The sequence below is a fragment of the Xiphophorus maculatus genome, chromosome 1 (genome assembly GCF_002775205.1).
Source record: "Xiphophorus maculatus strain JP 163 A chromosome 1, X_maculatus-5.0-male, whole genome shotgun sequence".
Classification (NCBI taxonomy): domain Eukaryota; kingdom Metazoa; phylum Chordata; class Actinopteri; order Cyprinodontiformes; family Poeciliidae; genus Xiphophorus; species Xiphophorus maculatus.
In genome coordinates, this window is record NC_036443.1 from 22,145,253 (window position 1) to 22,160,721 (window position 15,469).

The 15,469-nt window shown below is 40.5% G+C and overlaps 1 protein-coding gene across 2 annotated transcripts in view; it reads left to right on the forward strand.

Annotated features, from left to right (window-relative positions):
• LOC102223121 (nuclear receptor coactivator 3) overlaps positions 1-14,965 on the forward strand; it is a 72,143-nt gene extending 57,178 nt beyond the window's left edge. Inside the window, exons 10-23 of one of the 2 annotated variants that reach the window (XM_023332611.1) lie at positions 480-627; positions 1,932-2,464; positions 3,654-4,729; positions 4,814-4,946; positions 6,031-6,189; positions 7,236-7,463; positions 7,943-8,048; positions 8,492-8,663; positions 8,970-9,296; positions 10,078-10,176; positions 10,366-10,615; positions 10,795-10,972; positions 11,530-11,722; positions 12,459-14,965. In XM_023332611.1, the coding sequence (XP_023188379.1) occupies positions 480-627; positions 1,932-2,464; positions 3,654-4,729; positions 4,814-4,946; positions 6,031-6,189; positions 7,236-7,463; positions 7,943-8,048; positions 8,492-8,663; positions 8,970-9,296; positions 10,078-10,176; positions 10,366-10,615; positions 10,795-10,972; positions 11,530-11,722; positions 12,459-12,470 (3,614 nt within the window). In that variant the 3' untranslated portion in view covers positions 12,471-14,965. The remainder of the gene's footprint in view (positions 1-479; positions 628-1,931; positions 2,465-3,653; positions 4,730-4,813; positions 4,947-6,030; positions 6,190-7,235; positions 7,464-7,942; positions 8,049-8,491; positions 8,664-8,969; positions 9,297-10,077; positions 10,177-10,365; positions 10,616-10,794; positions 10,973-11,529; positions 11,723-12,458) is intronic. The other variant, XM_023332614.1, reaches the window with a different exon arrangement.
• The last annotated feature ends 504 nt before the right edge of the window (positions 14,966-15,469 follow it).

Genomic DNA, 15,469 nt, shown 5'->3' on the forward strand with positions numbered 1-15,469 from the left:
TTTATTACAAAGTGAGTTTTAGAGGATCTCTGTGCAGTGGTGGTTTAATAGCACCAAAAAAGTTTTAAAAATAACCAATATTGTAACTTTTTGCTACTATAAAATATTGTATTCACCCATGAATCACAGGAAAACATAAGGGATAAGTCTTACTTGGAAAACAGTTGTGAACTCATAACCAGGTGGATATTAGGTACTTTTTCTGACTGTTTTAATATTTTTACTCTGCAGCTTTTAAAATATCTGGAAGGAAGCATAAACATAGCAAAAAAATATCAAACATCAGCAAACCAATCCCTGACTATAAGTAAAGCCTTGTAATATTCACATAAGATAAGCTTTACGCAGAACAGACGGCATTGTTAATGTGACCTGGTAGCCTGTATGTGTGGTGTGTTTACTGATTAGAAAAAGACTTGCTTTTTTCCCCAGCAATGAATAAAGTTTGAGGGATTATTTTTGCTGCGATTTGTGTGCAGCTTTTCTCCAGGGTCATGCCGAGACACCCCTGTACCGCTTCTCCCTGTCTGACGGCACCCCAGTAACAGCCCAGACCAAGAGCAAGCTGTACCGACACCCCATGAGTAACGAGCCGCAAGGATTCATCTCCACTCACCTGCTGCAGAGGTCAGAAACTCTGCAATCAAACACATAGCACACATATAGCTCTGGAAAAAAGTAAGAGACCACTTAAAATGATCAATTTCTCTGATTTTACTCTTTATAGGTATATGTTTGAGTAAAATGAACATTGTTCTTTTATTCTATGAACTACTGAGAACATGTCTGAAAATCCAAGAAACATTTTGTATTTATTTGCAGAAAAGGAGGTCTGAAGCACCTCAAGTTTCAGACCTCAAGTAATGCAAAGAAAAAAAGTTCATATTGATTTAGAAACAACAATACTAAAGTTTTGACTCAGGAAAAGTTCAGGAATTAATATTTGGTGGAATAACCAGGAGGTTTTTATGGAGTGCAGTGGTCTCTTTATTTTAACCAGAGCTGTACAGAGTACTTCCAGAGTGGGTTAGTAAATAGTTATATTTACTCAGTTACATTGAATATATTTTTGGACAAAATGTAGTTGTAGGAGTTTGTTTACTATGCTAGACTTTTTACTTTGACTTGAGTAATTTTAATATGAAGTGTCGCTACTGTTACTTGAGTGAAGTTTCTGGATTCTCCTCCCACTTAACTTCACTTCATGATGAACAAGCTCGTTTTAACCAAAACATTCACCAGACACAGACGCACACCTGCAGATTTTGTTAGTTTCATAGAATTTATATTGAAAAAAATTTATTTAGAAAAATATTTCGTCTGCCTGATTTTTGTTACAAGACAACAAGACATTTCAACTTCAAATACGGGGGAAATGTCTTGTGCCACGTTGGTGAAAGATGTAAAAAATAAACTGCAATAAACCTTCTTTCAAATTGCTCAGAAAGTGCAATCAGGAATATTAAATATAATTTAAAAATAAATAAGAAAACATGATGTGGCTCAGAGCACCAATCATAGAATTAAACTGTTAAGATAAATGTTTGAATGTGACTTGTTGGTAACACTTTATTTGAAGGGGTGTGAATGTTTGTGATTGTTTTTATCATGAATTCTCATTCAGTAAATAATGACACCTTTAATGCAAGTTTTAAAACAAATTTGTCATTATTTAATGAACAATTCAAAGTTGACACTTTTCATGCAGCTTCTAATGCAACTTTACATTAAAAGTGTCAGATTTTACAGAATCACACTTCATGGTAACATCATAAACATTCATGTTCATGTAATGTCAGTCTTATTCACACTACCTCAAATAAATGTTACCGAATAGTTTTGTAATACTTGGTGCTCCACCCAAAGCTTAACCTCAATATTTTCATGGTTTTCCCATTTATCCAAACTTTTTTGTTGTTTTATTAACGTAGGGAACCCAATGGTTACCGCTCGGCACCAGGCGGCAACATGATGCCCAACAACATGAGGCATCAAGGGATGGGTAACGCCAACATGAACCCCCAGATGAACGTGAATGCAGGCGGCGGGATGGGGATGGGAGGAATGGGGGGCATGAACCGGGGCTTCGGCATGAGCGAGCAGAGCCACATGGGCCACATGGGTCCGATGGGAGGCGGCTCTGTGTACGGAGGGAACGGCGGAGGAGGAAGTGGTGGCGGAGGCCTGGGCAGCCGCATGATGCAGATGAATCAGATGAACCAGATGAATCAGGTGGGGCACATGAATCAGATGAGTCAGATGGGTCCCATGAATCACCCCGGGCCGGGCATGCAGCAGCACCCGCAGCAGCAGCCCCCGTTCCAGAGCGCCGGAGGCTTCGGGCTCAGTGGGATGAACAGTCCGTCAGGGAGCCCCAGGATGGGCGGCCCCCAGCCAGGACTGCTGATGTCCCCCCGGAACCGGGGAAGCCCAAAGATGGGGGCCAACCAGTTCTCACCTGGAGGTAGGATTTTTTGTTTTTACTGATTTGAATTGTATCTCTTTAGTTTGGACTGGAAATAAAATAAGAATCAGACAGAAACTCACTTTTTTTTATTCTAACCTTCCAAACATTTTCTTCTCCACACCTGTAAGGATTTACACTGATGATGATTAAAAATGACATTGCTCCATCACTCCTCTAAGTGAAACATTTTAACTTATAATATGGGAAAATGTCTGGTTCACTTATAACTAGAACTTTTTCATTAATATTAAGGGTTAATCGTTGACTCAAAATGATTTGGGACTGGAAGTACAATAAGATACAGGCAAAAGTTAACCTTTTTTACACTGATTTTCATGCATCACCCGGATCCTGGAGGATTTTTTATATAAATTATACTCTTCAAATACTAATGACAAGTAAAAAATAACCTATCTCTTTACACTGAATTTTAAAATTATCATAATTTACCACGAACCTGAAATTTGAATGCATTAAATTTGAAAAAGAGACATTTTCACTGCAAAATCAAAATTTTACCAAGTATTATTGGTGCATTTTCTAATGCAAACGTCGTGTTACACTGAAAATACCACAAAACTAACTTACAAGTAACATTTTAGCAAGAAACAGGAGCTTGTTTTAAGTCAATAATTTCTTGATATTGATGAAAACGTATAGTTATAAGTGAAATAATTTCCCAGCATAACAAGACATATTTCCCATATCCCCAACTTTCAAAGAGTCTTTTTTTGTTTTAGCCAAAATCCCTTTAGGCAAAAAAAAATCACTTAGGCCATTATTTTAGGAATGTGACAATATTATAAGTTAAAGTGTGAGGAAAACGAACAATAAAATGATAAACTAATAACATTGATTCATTTATAGTAGTGGTAAATTTGTAATCAGAATTAAAATTATTCAGAAAGCTAAAAATTGGCTTGCAGTTGATATTGAAAACCCTTTCCACACCCGTTCGAGGCTTTGTGTCATCAGCATTACAAATTTATCAGTTTACAACATTAAATATTAAATATTATTAAGAAACTAAAATAAACACCACTAGTCTCGACACTGAACCGCGGGGAACCTCATAAACAACCTCCAAACAAATTATTTTGGTAATTTAAACATGTTTAAATTTCACTAGAAACAGTTTTACCATGTTTTCTTTGATAGTGCACTAACCCACATCTCTCTGCTGCAGGAATGCACTCTCCTATGAGCGGCCTCGGCGGTGGAGGAGCAGCCGGAGGCAACACCTGCACCTTCTCCAGCAGCTCTCTGAACGCTCTCCAAGCCATCAGCGAGGGAGTCGGGAGCTCGCTCCCCTCCACTCTGACGTCCCCCTCAGCAGCCCACAAACCAGACAGCTCTCCCAGCATCCATTCCTCCTCCCAGCCCAGTCATCAAGCTAAACCAGGACAAGATGGCTCCAAAAGTCCGGCTGGGGGCTTGGGGCCCGGACCCGGAGACCACCACCTCCCGGTGCACCACCACCATCATCAGCATCCTCAGGCGGAGAGTTCTGCAGAGCGACCGGACAGCCAGGCAGCTACAGCAGCTAAAGAGTGTGGAGAAGCAAGCGGCGAGGCGGGGATGGCGGGCACAGACCCCCCTCGGAGGCTGCCGGACAGCAAAGGACACAAGAAGTTGCTGCAGCTGTTGACTTCCCCAACCGAGGAGCTGGGGATCAGTGGAAGCGGACCTACGGGGCCCGCTGGACCTCCTCCACCAAACAGCAGCGGCGCTTCAGCGGGGTCAGACAGCAAAGAAGCCACTGGCGGGATGACCAGCCCTTCCTCCACAGGGGTCTCCTCCTCCTCAGCCAGCGGCGGCACGGGGCCGGCGCCCGGCCAGGGCGGCGCATCGGCCTCAGCTCACTATACCGGGTCGCTGCAGGAGAAGCACAAAATTCTCCACAAGCTTCTTCAGAACGGCAACACTCCGGATGAAGTCGCTAAGATCACAGCAGAGGCGACGGGGAAAGTGACGCTCGGAGGCCAGGAGAGTGGCGAAGGTGCAGCTGGAAGCTCGGCGGCCGGGTCGGGCCCTGGGTTGATCGCGGACCCCAAACAGGAGCAGCACAGCCCGAAGAAGGAGAAGACCCACGCTCTCCTCCACTATCTCCTCAACAAGGACGACTCCAAAGAACAAACAGACGTGAAGCCCAAACTTGAAGATCTAGAAGGGAAATGTCTTCCTGGAGCCGGCGGCGGCGGCGGCGGCGGCCCTGTGGCGGAGCATGCTGAGAGCAAGATCAAATCAGAACCTCCTGATGATGTAAGAGCATATTTCTATTAAATGATAGGGACTTTTATAGATATTTACAAAAATAAAAACAACTGCTCTATTTTTAAAATTTAGTTGCACAACCTGGAGTCTATTCTGGGTGATCTCAGGGGTTCAAGCTCCGACTTTTACCCTGATCAGACTGGAGGTGCCGGGGCAAACAACACAGGAAACAAACCACAGGGGTGCCTTGATGACGGCCTGCAGGGTAAGCGGTTCAAGCACTAAATAACTATGAGAAGTGACAGTTTCAGACAGGGTGGGTGTTGTAACATCACATGTGATGATATCAAAACAAAATGCCACTGAAACTGCATCTGGCACCATCAGAGGCTGTCTTTTTGGATTGCTTTCTTCCTAAAGCAAATGTCATGTCTTTTTCAGTTGTGTCTTTTTGAAACTGGTACTTTTATACCAATAAACTGAAAAAACAGACTTAACATAAATTGAAAGAGACAACCAGCCCTGTTCTCTGGTTTATAATTGGTCCTACTGGAATACAGCATTTTAGTCTGAGAAAAATGTTGTTTGCAGATGTATGTAATGTTGAAATGGTGTTTCAGAATTGCATTGCTGCTTGGTTCACAGTACAGAAAATTCATTATATCTTCCTTATCTGTATAAATAAGTGTGTGTAAATGCAGTAGTGTTAAAATGAGAGTGAGTGCATGTCACTATCTACGCCGTAAGTATTCATATCCAATTTTTTGCCATGTTATAACAAGAAATCCCAATACATTTTATTGGAATTTTATTGATTCAAATCACAATCAGTTGTGTTAATCACACAACAGTGGATGAAAAATGACACATTTTGTCAGTCTTTTATTTATAAAAGTCTCAAAAAGTGAGGCTTCAAATAAATCTCCAACTGTATTGAGGTATGTCATGCCACAGCATAATGCTGCCACCACCGTGTAGTGGGGATGATGTGTTCAGGGTCAGGTGTATTAGTTGTAAATCATGTTTTAGTTAGCTCAGTTATTTTCATTCAGTTAATTTTATATGATTTCATTCTAGCAGGGTTAAAATCCACATTTTAAGACTTTTTCTAATTTCTAACAACATTCGAAAGCTGTTTAAGATCCCCCTTCTACTTCACAATTATGTATTACTTTTCTAGTTTATCTTCTATAAAAACAATAGAAAAGACCAACGTATTTGGTTTTAAGGTGAAAAAAATTGCAAGGATTAGTAATTGTTTTGCAAGATGTTGTATGTATGTAATATTTAAGCAAGGTTCAGTTTTTCTGAAAAGGTTTTTTTTCTCTTTTTTTGCTTGACCTGTCCAGGGAGTCCAGTAATGGGTCCAGGACCTCGAGGGCCCTTCCAGAGGACCATGTCCTTGGATGGGAAGCCACTGGGCGGGCCTGGAGGGGCTGTAAGACGTCCGATGCTCATCAAGCAGGAGAACATGATGGGCAGCCCAGACAGCTTCCCAGGAAACATGGGTGTGTGTCTCAGCATATTTCCTCTCTATTGTTTTTTTGCCTCTCTCTCACTGGTATCTGCTCTCAGATTCAATTAATTGCGTTACACTTTCTTGTAAACAACCACACACACACACACACGCACACACACACACACACACACACACGCACACACACACACACACACACACACACACAGTCTTTTATTAATAAAAATCTGAACAAGTGTGGGTTCAAATAGATCTCCAAGCATTTTGGGATAAGTCATAGCTCAACATGATACTGGAACTCCAAATCCAACTACAGTTGGACTTACATTTTAGCAACCAAGACCAGAAAACCGATCGAAGATTCCAACTAGGGATGCAAAAACGATTTATTGTTGTAATTTGATTGCCAACTAGCAGAGGGCAGCGCTGGTCATTCTGGTCAGCTGGTCAGCGCAACCAGTTGATACAGAAATAAAGATGGCGGGGCCTTACCAGAGCAGGAAATTGCCGAGCTGCATAACTTCAAGCAGCATCAACTTTTCAGACATAAGTTAGGCGAGGATGTGATGGCAAAAAAACAGAATAGTAGAGAAAACTTGTTATGTGGTGAAAAAGACACATGTTGCCAATAAGCAAGGTTGATTGTGAGTTAAATAATGTGCTTCATGGAGTGAAGTTTTAACATTTTGTCAACAGCAACCACAGGTGGTACTTCTGTTCATGGGGAATTAAGTGTATCACATATTTTATTCTTTTAATTTCTTTTTTCTTATATTCAGCAACTTCCTGTTTTGTTCTATTTTATAAATGAGTTTAATAATGCGAGAAAACCACAATTTTCCATTTATTCAGTCAGTATTTAATACAACTGACATGAAATAATGAATTTGTGTTTTTTTTATGGAATTATGGTCGGCCCTCTAGACACAAGAGAAAACTCAGGTTTTTAAGAAATGGACGCTTGTCAATTAATCATTAGTCAATGGATAAGATCAGTCAACTTTAGATTAACTCTTTAATCGATAACTTGCAATCCTAATTCCAACTAATGCTCTTCTGTCATTTGTGCATATCCAGGGCCAATCAATAGAGGCGCAGGCCCCCAGAGGTCTCCCATGGGGGGCTCTGGGGACTGGAAGCCTCGTTCCAGCATCAGCCCTGTGAGTTCAGCAGGACATCCATCCATGATGCGCCCAGGCATGGAGTACAACAACGGGAAGAGCGTGATGTCAGGACCCATGGTCAGCCGCTCCAACAGCGTGCCGGGCAACAGGTCGATGCTGCAGCAGCAGCTCATGGATATGGGTACGCTGCTCAAACTGTTGCCTTGTGGTGATGCTAAGTAAAAAACTGAGAATATGGGAGAGATTCAAAGCTGCAGAGAAACAACTTGGTATCCAACCCAGTGGATCAGTGGTAAAGATGCATTTCTGGGTACTGAAACTTCTTGTTTCAGTACCCAGAAATAAGTACTGAAACAAAACCTTCAAAGAAACCTTCAAAGTTTATTTCATATTGGTCAGAAACTGTTTCCACAGGTTAAAGGTGAACAATAGAGTAGGACAATTAACGATAACAGAAGGTGAAATTGTATTTCTAATTGATGCACAGGCTCCAATAATCCATTTATGAATCATTTAGTATATCATGGTTTAAAACGCCTACAGTTTTCTCTTTATTCTTGCATTTTTTTTGCAGAAATTGGACTTTCGTTGCAGAATACCTACTAAAACCTCTGTTTCTTGTTCACTATTAACTTCTTTTGTCTTTCTTTACTGGTTTAGGAGGTTCTTCTGATATGGGCATGGGTATGAGTCCCTTCAGCCAGCAGGGCCAGCCTAGCCAGTCCCCATCCTGGCATGAACCCATGATGAACATGGAGGGAAACAGGTGGGTGGAGCTGCATTGCTCATGATAATTTCTTAAATTGGAAATACAAAAATAAATTTGCTTAATGGAAACACTGCCATTTTGAAAACTAGGATGAGGTGGTTTATTAGCTGTATCAAAATTTGTGTATTTCGCCAAACTGCAACTTTTTTCGCTTTGACAACTGGATGTTACTACTGGCGGAAATGACAAAGAAAATGACAAGAAGTGGTAGGAAGATGCTGATGCGACATGTTTGAGCAAACTTATTCACATGTGACTTTAATTGTGTTTCTAATTTAATGGAAACACAGCAGTTACAAAATAATTTTTTTAAACTTTAGCGCACTATTTTAAAAAAAATTTTGCACATATTTGTAATGTTTTAATGGAAGCTATAGTTTATATCTAACCGACAGACGTGATTCAAACCTTTTTATGTTTTTTCTGTTTGCATGATGCAGACGCCAGTTTGGCAACCCCTTAGATGATCTTCTGGTTCCTCCCACCACCAGTGAGGGTCAGAGCGATGAGAGGGCGCTTCTAGACCAGCTGGATTCGCTGCTGAACAACACCGACGGCATCGCTCTGGAGGAGATAGACCGAGCTCTTGGTATCCCAGACCTTGTCAGCCAGGTAAGATGTCAGAAAGAGCCACACTGCAGCGTTGTGCTCCCTGAAAGTGCTGCTACGGGAGGAAAAGATTATTTGTCATAGTGTGAGTCGCGACAGACCATCATATTAATTTTTGCATTGGATATTTCAGTCATGACTCAGTGTGTCTAGGCTGTCGTCTCACTGAAGGGAGATAGATGAGCCTTAAGGAGTCCGTCTGTGCTGCTTAGAAAAAGGCAATTACTGAGCCGACCAGGCGGAGATGAATCAATTAAACTGAGAAGTTTGACAAACTTGTCTTTGTCCTCCTTGTCTTGTGTGCTGCAGACCCAGGGAGCAGAGCAGCAGCTGGAGCATTTTGGAGGACAGGACCCATCCATGCTGCTTGACCAAAAGCCTCTGTATGGAGCAGGCTATCCCGGACCCCCTGCTATGCCAATGCAGTCTGGCTACGGAGGGAACCCCATGCAGGGGCAGGGCCAGCAGGCCGGGTTTGGGCCCATGCTCTCACCGATGGGCCAAGGCGGGAGCTTTCCCGGTATGGGTGGGATGGGCGGCATGGGGCATCCTCGAGCCAACATGATGCGACCCAGGATGATGAACGCCAACAAGCCCATGAGGCTGCAGCTGCAGCAGCGGCTCCAGGGACAGCAGGTAGGACGCCACGCTGAACATACGCAACGATCAGTTACAGCTTTGGGAGATTTCGGTATAAGTTTTTTTAAATTTTATTTTATTTATTGACTCTTTGAGACGTACCGTCTCATTTTCAAGGGGCTCGTTACAAATTAATAATACAAAAAAAACAATAATAGCTTTAAGGTGAAATCCCCAATGAACAATTTCTTTCCTAATTCTGGGTGTAAACAAAAAGTAACTGATCAGTACGTCTCAGGCTATGTTGTGAACTAAATAGGATTAAGTTTTGTTTTAAAAATAGTGGAAAATTAAAATATGTATATTTAAAAGAAATTCGGTGTCAGTCAGTCTAGAAAATGGTGCAGTTAATTTAGAATATTATTCAGGTTTGAATAAATAGGAAGAAGGAAAGTAGAGCTTGAGAGATTTTCATCTATGCATCCATCTGTTTGTCTTTTCATCCATCCATGGTTTTATTTTCAAACAATAGATTAAATTTATTATTTTACAGGCTTTGCTGATAATTTTTTTGTTAAACTTTTTTCATGATTAAATCAGCAGACGTATTTTTAAATTATCCAATGTACATGGTTATGCATTCAATTTTTGTTTAGTTTTTTTGTATTTAGTTGTACCATCGTGATTAGCTGCAACTATCCTGTCCCTGTAATCTATTACTTGATTTTAGAGAAAAATATCTTTTACATTAGTCTTTTGGACTAATTAATTGCCAGAAAGTTTAAATATTTCTGTATGTTATTTTCTAATGTTTATTTATTTATTTATTTTTGTCAAGTTTATGAATCAGACACGGCAGGGCATGGCGATGAAGATGGAGAACCCAGGAGGGAACCCTGGCATGAGGCCTGGCATGCAGCCTGGCATGGGAGGACAGGTAGATTATTGGAATTACTTTTGGAATATCGCAAAATAAAGTCTATTTATGGTAATTTTACCAATAAATAGGATAAATATGATTTCCATACGACAAATGTCTCCTTCAAATGATTCAAATCTTCTTAAATGTGTGCAAAACATAACCAAAACATCAGAGTAAACACAATATTACATCTGCTTTGTGCAGCAGGGCTTCCTAAATGCTCAGATGATGGTTCAGCGTAACAGAGACGTTGTCAACTTGCACATGAGGAGGCAGCGCATGATGATGCTGATGCAGCAGCAACAGCAGCAGGCAGCAGCAGCCGCTGCAGCAGCTGCAGGGGGGTTCAGTCCGCCTCCGAACGTCACGGCTCCAGGGGGCATGGATAGCCCCATGGGGGGGCCAAACATGGGCCAGCCGGGACCGCAGCAGTTTGGCTACGGTGGGAGCTATGGTGAGTTTAGTGAATGCTGCTGCTCTCTTGTGGTGGATCTAAGATGTGCAGCAAACTTTTGGTAAAGTTAATTATTCACAGAGGACCTAACGAGGTTAAATGTTATCTTTGGTGTCTGATGTTTGATATTTTCAGTGTGTAGAAGGAGCGAGCTGAAGGTTTAGGGTTTTTTTCAACAGGCGTGACCCAGCAAGGTGACCCCTCTTTTGGCCCATCAGGTGGAAGTCCGCCCAATGCCATGATGCCAGGGCGCATGGGGCCTCAAAACCCCATGATGCAACAGCACTCACAGGGGGGGCCTATGTACCCAGGAGCTGATATGAAAGGCTGGTCACAGGGCAGCATGGGACGCAACAGGTACGACGCCATCACTTATCCTGATGATTTTCACTGGATAGTCCTGTAGACTTGGTTTGATTGGGGACCAAAACTGCAACGTTAGTTACATTTTCAGCTGGTGCAGCTTACTTTCCCACTGCACTGTGTCAATCAAACCAAACCCTTTGGAAAAACCTGGTTAGCCCTTCATCTGTGTACTAAAAACCACCGAAGAAATGAGAGCAAATTCCTCCTTCACAAAATGTACACGTAAAGCAAGTAGCATCAGATTTGATCAATTGTAGGATTTCTCTCGTGTCTGGCAGAAAACCATAAGCCATTTCTCCCTCTATCGGCAGACTCAAGCATTTGCTTTGCTTGTATTTACCCAGAATGCCCTTTGCTTCCTGCTTTTGGAGTGGTCTCTGGAGTTCATTGAGATCTACGCTTGTAGGTGGATCAGACTGAGCATCTCCCCAATCAAACTGAACTTTCTAGACAAACGAACCGTAGTTTTACTAAAGCGGACTAAACAGGGCTGGTGTGAATGCACCCCTACTTAAATCCTGTCTGTATTAAATTTTTTTTATCCCCAGTTCATACCCTCAGCAGCAGTTTGGGCCGCAGGCATCGCTTGGTCAGCAGCAGTTCGGACAGCAGGGAAATCCCGGGCAATACGGAGGCATGATGATGAACGGCGGCATGCCGGCCAGCGGAGGAGGTGGTCACATGGGACAGATGGGGATGAACCCAATGGTGATGGGGCGCATGCCTATGGGGCCTGATCAGGTATGTGCAAAGAGTGGGAGTCTCAATACTGAAAGAACATTAATTGTTTATTCTGAGGATGGTTTACACATCTGAATGCATCTCAGAAGGATATCAACAAGAGGAGTGCCACAGGGATCTATTGTTGTCCCTCTGCTTTTCAAAACTAAAATATGCGAATAATACATTTTAAATTAAAATCAGTTTTAGCTTCACATACACTAAAAGTGGCTAGAAAAAAACCCATCCAGGCTGGATAATATAATGATATTAACAAGCACTTTTCTGTTGTCACACAGGAGCAAATAAATAAATAATATTTGTACTGTCAGTCTAATTCTGTTGCGAAACTCCAGTGCAATTATTGCATGAAAAAACTGCTAAAACCTGCATTTGTTGTTACATTTTTATCTAAAAACATTAGTTGGTTCGCTATGATTTTCAGCCAAAGTGTTTGACAGTTACTTGTGGTTCTGGAGATCCTTGTTATTGATAGTAAAAAATGTCTTCTTGGTCTCAATCTTTCTTAACAAAGGGATCCATTTTATAAGCTTAGATAAAAATATTTTGTTTGTTTTTTTTTGTTCAAATATCTAATTTCTGTCTCCTTTTTTTGCTACATCTCAGCATGACAATCATTTTTCTTCAGATACAGGAATCAATAATCTTTGCTGCTTTACGATGAACTCTGCATGTTTTTATTGGTGGGTTTCTCTTTAAATGCTCACACTCTGCTCTCTTCCCCCTGATGATCCAGAAATACTGCTGATGAACGCGCCAGAAGCTTTTGTCTCACTGTGATCTCCACCCAGATTTGGCAGACGGCTTCTGAGCTGCAGTGTGTGTGGAAATAAACCTGGCGTGTTATGATCCTCCGTGTAGCGCCACATTCCCACCAGACGGGGGAGTGAACTTCCCTCTGGAATGATGGCCAGTAATGTCAGTCTCACCGCCGGAGGAAAAACAAGACAGACTGTCACATGAAAACACACAGCCTTCCTAAAAATCTGACAAACTGTTTATCCATCATGCACAGAGAGACGGACATGAATTTAATGTTCCTCCCTTCCTGAGCAGCCAGTGTTCCTCTGTATATCCTTTCATTGGACCAAACGGTGAAGCTACATTATATGGACAAATGTATTTAAACAGCCTCTGTTTTGTCGAATGTATCATGAAGCTATATTCAGATGTAAAAATGTCGATTCTGAACTTTCCATCCGCCATCCCTCTGCTGCTCCCGTAGGATCCCTGCAGACACGGCCAGCAGCTAAAGAGCCGTCGGGTTGTGACGCTCACATGAATGTTATTAAGAAGTAGCACATCGTCTCGTCGTCCAGGATGCCGCTGAGTAGGATCGAACTAACCCGTTGGCTCGTTGCACTTTAAGGAAAGCCAACATCGAACGGATTGTGGCAATTTAGAGGCCTTTATTCATGAATTACTAAATAGCCTCAGAAATTTCCTCTTTTTTTTTTCCATTTACATTCTTTAAGATTGGGTAAACTTTGCAGGTTTTGCTCCTCAGTGGGAACCAGAGAAGAGTTATGTTTATAAGAAGATGAATTAAGATTTTAAAATTGCTCCTAAAAGGGTAACTTTCCTAATGTTTTAGAAATTTTTGAAGTAATCTTTTTGCAATTTAATTATTACTATAAATGGAGATATTCCTTGACAAGTTTAAACCACTTCATGGCGACCATGCCATTTCCTCCACAACTCATACAAAATGTGGATCCATCCTTGAGGTTCCTTCTAGAAATATTAAAAAATTCAAACTGCACATTCATCTAATAAAGATGCACAAAAACCCCAGACTGTTTTACACCTCACCAAGACAAATTAGTGGTGAGCCAGTCAGAAGCTAAAATCTGATCTTTTAAAGTTGTAATGATAAAAAAGAAAGTTCAGAGCTGCAAATCCAGTCCAGGTTGTTACTATAAACTAAACTAATTATCTTCACAGAAGTTAGATCCACTCGCACTACAAAACAAAGTGCTAGATGATCGTATTGGACTCAAATATCGAGCAATAATCCTTCCTCCCGGTTTCCCTCTGAGGACAACGCTGACACATTGTTCACCCAAAGATTGGTACCGCAGTATTTAGCTCGATGTCTTGTTTGGAACATTTTATTCCTCTTCTTTTCTGTAAATATGATCTGTAAATATGCTTCAAATGTACTATATATAAATATATTTATGCTTTTCTAGCTCACATACTGTTTTTTGCACAGATTGTAAGGCTTGATATTTAAAGGTGTAATTTTCTTATTCTGTCATAGATCAGCTCTTCTTTTCGATACATTAATTGGGAGGAAAACGGCTGTTTTTTGGAAGCAGTACATGTATATTTCTTTGATATACTGCCATTTTCACGCTGTCTGGAAGCACTTTTTTTATTTCTAATCCTTAAATCATGAACCTCTTCCTATTTTCCTAGAATGTAGTCGGAAAGCATACAGGTGCTAGTAGGTTGTTACGCTTTTTTAAATAAGTTTTTTTTTTTTTTTTGAAAATAAGAATTTAAAAAAAAGAAATATGTCTATACAGCAAAAGAAGTGACACATGATTGTGTTGTTCTGTAGGCCCAGATCTCTTGCCAGTCAATCCTCTCCTGAGGTGCTTCAAAAATCGGTAGTTTTAACTCAAATTCAGGCTATAAAAGGAGGAATTTAGATCATAATTTTATCCATAATTCACTTGTTTTTTTGTCCTGTGGAGGTTTTTATTGAGAAATCTACCTTTGAATACACGCTCAATCCAAAGATTTCTGTTTGTCATCCTGCAGTGCATAGAAACAGCTGAGTAGATTGTGTGTGTGTGTGTTTTTTTTTTTTTGCTGTTGCATATAATGTAAGGGGAGCAAAAGTTGGATTCCGTATAAAATACTCTGATCTAGTTGAAATAGAGTAGAGAGGTCGTCCGGTTCTGCTGAGGTGGTATAAATCCTTTTCTTTCTGTGAACCTTACAGCCAGTTGATTTTAATGTGGTGCTTACATTCATCAAGAATGTCCCTTTGAGTTGGAGAAGAGGTTTTATTCATGATTTGTGTTATTTTTATGTCAAAACAACTGGAATTGGCTGGAATTGAGGAAAAATAAATATTAAAAACAGGGAATGTTGCTCTTCTTTTGACGTCGCAGGAGCAAATCTGGAAAACACACGATCATGATCACAGGATGTAAAATACTGTTGGGTTTTGTTTTCTTACCTTGTTTCTTGATGTTAATATTGATGTAAATACAAATTTATATTTAAACATTAAAATGTGTCTGGTGTGATTTTTTTTTTCCCCAAATAACAACACAAAATCTTACCAAATATGTTTGGTCTTGTTCCTACTGCAAATATCTTAGTTCACTTTAAATAAGACAAAATTAACTCACAAGTAACTTTTTAGCAATAAAATAAAAATACAAGCTTGTTGCTTGTTTTAAGTCAGTGATACCTTAATATTCATGAAACGTACTAGGCCCAATAGCAAATTATTTCACCATATTGAGGAATCTTTATTAAGGAATTATTGACTTAAAGGGGACCTACAAGAGAAAAATTCACTTTTTGGATGTTTTTGTCTTTCTGTTTTGGTTTCTATGGCTTCTAAAAATACCAAAACACTTTTTTAAAAAAAACAAAAAAAAAACTCCTAGCCACTTTTTGGCAAAGAGTTAATGTTTTTTGGTGTCTGGACAATGAGTAATTTCAAGATCCTCCCAATTTTGAAATGGACAACCAACAAGATTGTTGAGTCGTTGAATCGTTACC